General features: G+C 34.9%; 1 protein-coding gene across 5 annotated transcripts; it reads left to right on the top strand.

Annotated features, from left to right (window-relative positions):
* Positions 1-846: 846 nt before the first annotated feature.
* On the top strand, positions 847-7,060 carry LOC143436450 (olfactory receptor OR9H1-like). 5 transcript variants are annotated; one of them, XM_076920838.1, is made up of 4 exons: positions 867-1,006; positions 2,274-2,316; positions 2,747-3,509; positions 6,126-7,060. In XM_076920838.1, the coding sequence occupies exons 3-4, from the start codon at positions 2,760-2,762 to the stop codon at positions 6,135-6,137; spliced, it is 762 nt and encodes a 253-aa protein (XP_076776953.1). In that variant the 5' UTR covers positions 867-1,006; positions 2,274-2,316; positions 2,747-2,759; the 3' UTR covers positions 6,138-7,060. The 5 variants fall into 5 exon arrangements, with proteins under 5 accessions (XP_076776951.1, XP_076776950.1, XP_076776953.1 ...); XM_076920836.1 differs by having other exon boundaries at positions 847-901; positions 2,977-7,060; XM_076920835.1 differs by having other exon boundaries at positions 847-901; positions 2,747-7,060.
* Positions 7,061-7,544: the final 484 nt, after the last annotated feature.

Raw genomic sequence — 7,544 nt, 5'->3', positions numbered from 1 at the left:
TTAATGTTTATTGCTAATTATTTTAGGTCAGCACTTATTTTTTAAATTGATAGTATTCAGAAAATTACCTCTAATTTAAATACACAACAATTTAAATTCAATTATTTGGACCTTGTAACTCAAAAGCCTCTTCAAATATCCCATATAAAGATCCAATACAGTATATAATAAGGTTTACTATTTTCATGTTATTTCTAAATAGCCTTTCAATGCTGAGAAAAGCTATATACATAAAGTGGAAATTACAAAAGGAAATTATAAAAACACTGAAGGAATATGTCTTAATGAGATTAGGTCCATTTTTTTAATATAAAGCATCAGTGTTACATAAGTGTTTATCCAGTGAGCAGTATTACAAATGTGTGATCCACTTCTCAGCATGAACTGACATCAGAAATAAGAGAATTGGGTGAGGTTTATTACATGTTTCTGTTGAATAAAGGCAGGGACTCCTAGAGGCAGAAGTTGTGAAATAATATAATATCCTTTCAAAGATTCTTTATAATCGATGACTAATTTTGAGTGAGGAAATATTTGTTCTGCTTGGAAGCATGCAACCTACTTTGTCTCTGAACTTTTTCATAGACAGAAATTATAATGGTCAGTAGGAATCAGAAAATGAACACATCCTACCCTAAACTCATCTCACCTGTAGACATTTCACAATTTTAGATTAATTAGTACTAATGTGGTACCCAGGAAAAAGTATCAAATAGAAAAGCAAAACAACTTCCCAGGTGATTCTACTGAGTCAGAAAGTATAGCAAATGCTGACCTAATTGACCTCTGGGGCTTATTTTATTTTAAATAGAAATAGATCTGTATATAATACAAGTTTCTGATTTTCTTTCCTTGTTTGAGAGTATTATGCAGCTGGATTAAAGAACTTCAATCATAGGAGGTACTTTTATTTTCACATTTACACAATATAAAAGAATTATTCTTAAGTTTGCCTTAAGACCCAGCAAAGGAATTTCTTCTGAGGCTAATGAAGTGAGAACATGTGGTAAGAGGAAACAAACAAACCTGCTCTGTGCATGTGGTTCAGTACTTGAAGAATCTATATAAAAGACAAATCATTTTTGTCAGTTATTATAGTTTTCCTAATATGACTTTTAAAAAATCAATAAACTTTTAAAGTTCTTTAGTGAGGCTTTTTAGGTAGCCATATTGGAAGTAGTAGGGTGTTTGGATTTCAAAAATAATAACTGTAGTTTTTCTGTAGATGTTACTTATTTATTTTTCTGTAGATCTTATTTATTCAATACTTTCTATTACCGGGGCTAGAATTTTACTTAACTTTTATATACAACTTTGGGCAGTCTTTCTGACAATCTATTGGGTCAATTTTCTAACTCACAGATTACTGATAATCAAATACAAACATGGAATTTAACCAAGTTCCTGAGATGACTCAGAAGGTGGCAGAAAAAGAATGGGTTAGAACCCAAGTTAATATGGATAAAAACATCATAATATTATAAACAAATTCATTTGTCCTTTATAGGACATGACAAAAGCTAAGTCATTTTATCTTCTTCTGTCTCTTTTTTACTTTTAATTTTACAGGATTTTGAAATAAAAATGTACAAGTTTATGGTTCATTGAGTCCCTCAAAGAAAATGAACTGCTTTTGTAGATATGAAATTATTGACAGGTAGTTCCCCAAGATTATAAAATCCATTCTTTTAATTACTTTTAACTTTTCAGATATTTTAATCATTATTTTTTATTTGTGTACTTTCTGATATTTGATAGTAACTGTTTATAGTTACTAAAGAATTACATGAGAAAAATATTTCATGTTGGGGAAATTAATTATAGATGTCAGCCATGAATGATTTTTTAAACAAACAAATAATTCATATGTCTAAAATAGTAAGAGAAAAGAGATGCTGGAACATGGCTATCCCTAAAATAGCCACTGACATTTATAGATGAGCAGAAATCAATGTGTAAAACAGAAGCTATTGGTGTAAGTCTAGCATAGAGGACACAAAGCTGAGTTTTCACTTGGATGATATTCTTCCAGGCTGGTACTTCACCTGTGATACTGCAACTCCCTGTGACCCAAGGTCTTTATGTATTTACGACAATGTTCTTTATTTCTTTATTTTTGAGATTATAATATACTTATATAATTTCCACTTGTTTCCTTCCTCTGAAGTATTGCAGAGATCCTTCCTTGCTCTCTTTCAAATTTAGAGTTTTTTTCCTTCATTATTTTTTTTTGTTTTTTTTTTAATTGAATTTTTTATTCATTTACATTCCAGATGTCATGCCCTTTCAAAAGAACCAAAACAACTGCATTTTGTGGTGGGTATTTTCACTCAATTTCTCATCTCTAAATTTCAAAGGATCATATGTGTACGTGTTTGAGCATTTGGCTACTATTAAATTTTTAATAGGTTTGGGTCATTACAAACACTATTGCTTTATGCTGTGTCTCATGTAATTCTAACAACCTCATACAGCAGGTATTAGAATTTCCCATTGGACAGAGATGGACTTTGATGTACTGAAACATTGGAAAACATCTCAAACTTTCTTAGGTGTCTCTCACTCTCATGTCTGAGTTTATGTAGGGATTTATTATCTCAAAGCTAATGAATGGCTCAATTTTTGGCAGAACATTAGCTAAGCCAAGGAAAAAAGCTGAAAATGCATCAATTTACATTATTAGCATTTCCCCACCCTCAATAGGAACCACAAGTTGATCACACTGCTCTGTGATCTATTTTCTCAGATAGATCTCAGTTATGGAAGCGGAGCAGAGCAGGAACTACACTGAGCTAACAGACTTTATTCTGCTGGGATTCTGGACATCTCCAGAAGCACGGGTTCCCCTATTCCTACTATTCTTGCTTATCTATCTGGTCATTGTATTGGGAAACATCAGCATGTTAACTGTCATTAAAATAGACACCAGACTTCATACACCAATGTATTTCTTTCTCCAAAATTTATCCTTTCTAGATCTCTGCTACTCCACAGTCATTGCACCCAAAACTCTAGCTACCTTTTTCTCCAAGGAAAAGAAAATTTCATACAATGAATGTGCAACACAGTTCTTTTTCTTTGCTCTTTTTGTTGGAACAGAAGGCTTCCTTTTGGCTGTGATGGCATATGATCGCTTCTCAGCCATTTGCTCCCCTTTCCTGTATACAGTCCATATGTCTCAGCCAGCTTGTATTCGTCTGGTGGCTGGCTCCTATATCTGTGGGTGCATCAACTCCATGATACAAACAGGATTCACCTTCAGCCTGCGTTTCTGTGGAGAAAGCAGGCTGGACCACTTTTTCTGTGATGTCCCAGCTCTGATCAAGATCTCCTGTGTTGACACCTTTGTGAATGAGATTGTGCTGTTTATTCTCTCTGCTCTCATCATCATCTCCACCATATCTATAATTGTGGTTTCCTATGTCTACATTCTTTCCACTGTCCTGAAGATCCCCTCCACCCATGGCAGAAGTAAGACCTTCTCTACCTGTGGTTCTCATATAGCAGTGGTGAGTTTATTTTATGGAACTGTGTTCTTCATGTATGCCCAGCCTGGGTCCATATCGTCACCAGAGAAAAGCAAGATTGTAGCTGTATTCTACACACTTATTATCCCAATGTTGAATCCTCTGATTTATAGCTTAAGAAACACAGAGGTAAAAAATGCTTTGAAGAGGACATTGCTGAGAAAAATACCCTGGCATTGACTTTCATTTTTCTTCAAACTGTAAAGTCAACTAAAAGCAACACTATCAATCATTTATGGAATAGTTCAATCAAAGGCATCTCCAAGTTTTGGATATTAAATTTTATTTTAGGTGATTTATATATCTTTTTAAGATAAATATAAAAGTCAATATACATTTTCATTTTGCTTCTATTTAATCATATTGTAATAGCTGGTTATTACAATTGTAAAACTACAGTTAAAATTGCATACTACCAAATCAAATATACATTGAATTGATTAAAACCTATCTAGCCATTGTTGTCCTAATAAGTTTTGATGGTCAATTTCTTTAATGGTTGCCTAATGATTTCATATCTATGTTATTTATTTCAAAATATTATATCCAAATTAAAATTATGGATTTTGTTCCAAATTTGAAAAATTATTTCAATGCTATTACAGAAAATATTTTCTCAGAATAAGTTGAGTATTTCAATGGTTTCAGATAAGCATACATTCTTTTTTTTTTCATGATTTAAAAGGTTTGTTTTCATCCTTCCTTTCCTCCATGTTTATGCCTTGGTGAAACAATGAGACTCTCAGCCCCTGCAGCCTCAGAAAATACTGGAGCAATACTCTTCTTTCTTTCTTTTTTTTTTTAAAGAAAAATTCTTTTTTTATTGTTTCCTTCATCCTGTACCCTTTTCTTTTTTAAAAAATTCAAATCTTAATTTTTACTTTTTCACACAGGTGTTATAAACCCAAATATGCAGTGTGTGGGGAAGGGGATGACACAGGAGCATATGTGTTCAGGGAGAGTACAGATATCTGTCATAGCAGGGTATCAGCTGGGTGAAGGTTCAGGGGACAGGTCACTATGACTCTGCCTATGATTCACTTGTTCTCATCTAAGTTGGTACTATTCACCAAGGCTTATGCATACCTTTTAAGTATATCTTAACAATTTTACCCTAATTTCTCCTTTAGATATGCCAAGAGTTTTACTGTAAAGTTCATTTTGAGTTTCATATCCATTTTTAATCTTACAATGATGCATTAAGTTATTATATGTCTTTATTTTGTTTTATATTGATCTAATATATTCAAAGTTATAATACATCTAAAATAAATGCATATATTATATATGAATAATATCTTATAGAAAATGTTCATGGCCTATAACTATTTTCTGAAGTTCTTTTGGTCTTGTTAACTTTCTTTTTGTGAATTTAAATATTGCATAGTGTTACTTCAATTTTTTTAATTGTGTTAAAAAGCTGTACAGTCATTAATATAAATGTACATTTTCATTGTTTATAGGTATTTGTACTGTGGTATGTAGTGTTGCATTCACCAAAGGGCTGTTTAAATTAATTTATTATTTCAGTATAGTCTATTTTCTTGACACATTCCTTTTTTAAAAAATTAATTTAATTCTTTTTACTTTAAAACCTGCTCACTGGCTCCCTTCCACAATCATTCCTCCATACCCCCTCTTCTCTGCATGGGGTTAGGCCCCCCTGGGATTACTCCCCAACCTTGGTACTATAAGTCTCAGCTAGAATGGACTTTCCTTTCCCACTGAGGTCAGGGTTGGCTGCCCAACTAGTAGATCATATCTTTCATACAGCCAACACCTTTTGGGATAGCCCCTGTTCCAATTGTTCTAGACCCACATGAAGGTCAAGCTGCACATCTGCTACGTATGAGGTAGGTCCAGCTCATTTATGTTCTTTGGTTGGTCATTCTGACTCTGAGAGACCCAAGGGTCTGGGTTCGCAGACAAATAGATGAAACTTGAGTATAACATCCTGAGTGAGGTAACCCAGTTCAAAAAAAAAAATGTATGGTACGTACTCACTTATAAGTAGATATTAGTCAGATAATACATGTACCATGTTACACTTTACAGACCCAAAGAAGCTAAACAAGAAGGAAGCAAGGATGGCTGAATGTCACTCAGAAGGAGAAATAAAATAGTCATAGAGGAAGATGGAGGGATAGAAATGGGTGAGAGAGGGAATGGGGAGAGGAAGCATCAGGTGTGAGGAGGTACAGGAGAGATAGCCAGGTAGCTATGAGAATGAATGGAAATCTGCAACTGATGGGGGTGGAAACCTAAGGGGCATCTGCACAAAGACACAGTGAGCTGGGATAAGGGAAGTACACAGAATCAATGGGGAATGTCCTGAGCTGTGACTCACAGCACTGGGGAAATTGAATCTAAAGAATCTACTTCCTGTAGCCAGGCAGGAACCCCAATGGAGGGATAGAAACACCAACCTACCTACAAAATTTTCAGCCCCAAATTTTATCCTGTCTACAAGAAATGCATGTATGGGGAATGGAGCAGAGACTAAGGGAATGGCCAACCAATAACTGGACCAACTTGAGACCCATCCCATGGGCAAGCACCAATCCCTGACACTATTAATGATACCACTTATGCTTGCAGACAGGAGTCTAGTATGGCTGTCCTCTGAGAGCCTCCACCTAGCAGCTGACTCGGACAGATGCAGAGACCCACAGCCAAATAATGATTGGAGCTTGGGGACTCTGGAAGAACAGAAGGAAGGATTGTGACCTATAAGGGGATAGAAACTACACAGGAAGACTAACAGAATCAACTAACCTGGACCTTTAAGGCTCTTGAAGACTGAACTACCAAACAAAGAACTTAAACAGACTCGACCAAGGCCTCCCAGAACATATGTAGCAGATGTACAGCTTGGTCTTCATGTGGGTCTTGAACAACTGGAGCCAGGGTTATCCCAAAAGCTGTATGTAGGATATGTTCTTCTAGCTGGACTGCCTTGTCTGCCCTCCGTGGAAGAGGATGCACATAGCCTCACAAACTTGATGAGGGAGAGTGGCAGGATACCTACTGGGGCCCCCACCTTCTCAGAGAAGGGTAGGGGATTGGAGGGAACGATTGTGGGAGGGGGTGACCAGCAGAGGGCCAATGTGCAGGATGTAAAGTGAATAATTAAAAAAAATAAAATATGGGTCAAGATAGAAATAAATCAAGAAATTAAAGACTGTATAGAATTGAATGATGATGAATATATAAAATACACAAACTTGTAAAACACAATGAAGGCAGTTCTAAAGGAAAGCTCATAGCACTAAATTTAAAGGGGAGAGGGTAAGCACTCATATGGTAATTTAACAGCACACTTGAAAGCTCTAGATCAAATAAAAGGAACTGTACTCACAGGGACTAGAATGCAAGAAAATAATCATACTATGGACTAAAATAAATAAAATAAAATACAAAGAACCAATGAAACAAAGAGATTTTTTTTTTTTTTTAGTAAAACCATAAGATTAACAAATTCTAATCCAAATTAACTAAGAAAGAGAGAGAGGTTATCCACATTAAGAAATGTAGAAAATTAGAAATGAAAACAAGGGCATAAGAAGAAACATCATGGTAACCCAGAGAATCACGAGGGCATATTTTAAAAACTAATACTCCAACAAATTGGGAGATCTAAAAGAAATGAATATTTTTCTTGATACATTCCATATAACAAAGCTAAAACTAGATCAGATAGCAATTTATACAGACTTATTGTACCTAGTAAAAGAAAAGCTGTCATTAAGTTTTCCAACCAAAACAAAGCCCAAGGACAGATGGTTTTAGTCCATAATTCTACCAGATTTTCAAAGAAGAGTTAATGCCAAAACTACTCACAGCAGAATGTTCCACAACAGAAGGAACATTGCCCAGTTTGTTTTATGAGGCCACAGTTATCTTGACATACACAAAAAACCAGACCCAATAATAAGGGAGAATCACACACCAACTTAAACTTATTATTTACTCTTGTTTAACCATCCCTGTATATTTATGGTGAAGCCTATTTGATCA

This window comes from Arvicanthis niloticus, chromosome 22, assembly GCF_011762505.2.
Source record: "Arvicanthis niloticus isolate mArvNil1 chromosome 22, mArvNil1.pat.X, whole genome shotgun sequence".
NCBI classification, from domain to species: Eukaryota; Metazoa; Chordata; class Mammalia; order Rodentia; family Muridae; genus Arvicanthis; species Arvicanthis niloticus.
This window is presented reverse-complemented; position numbering and strand designations above follow the sequence as displayed.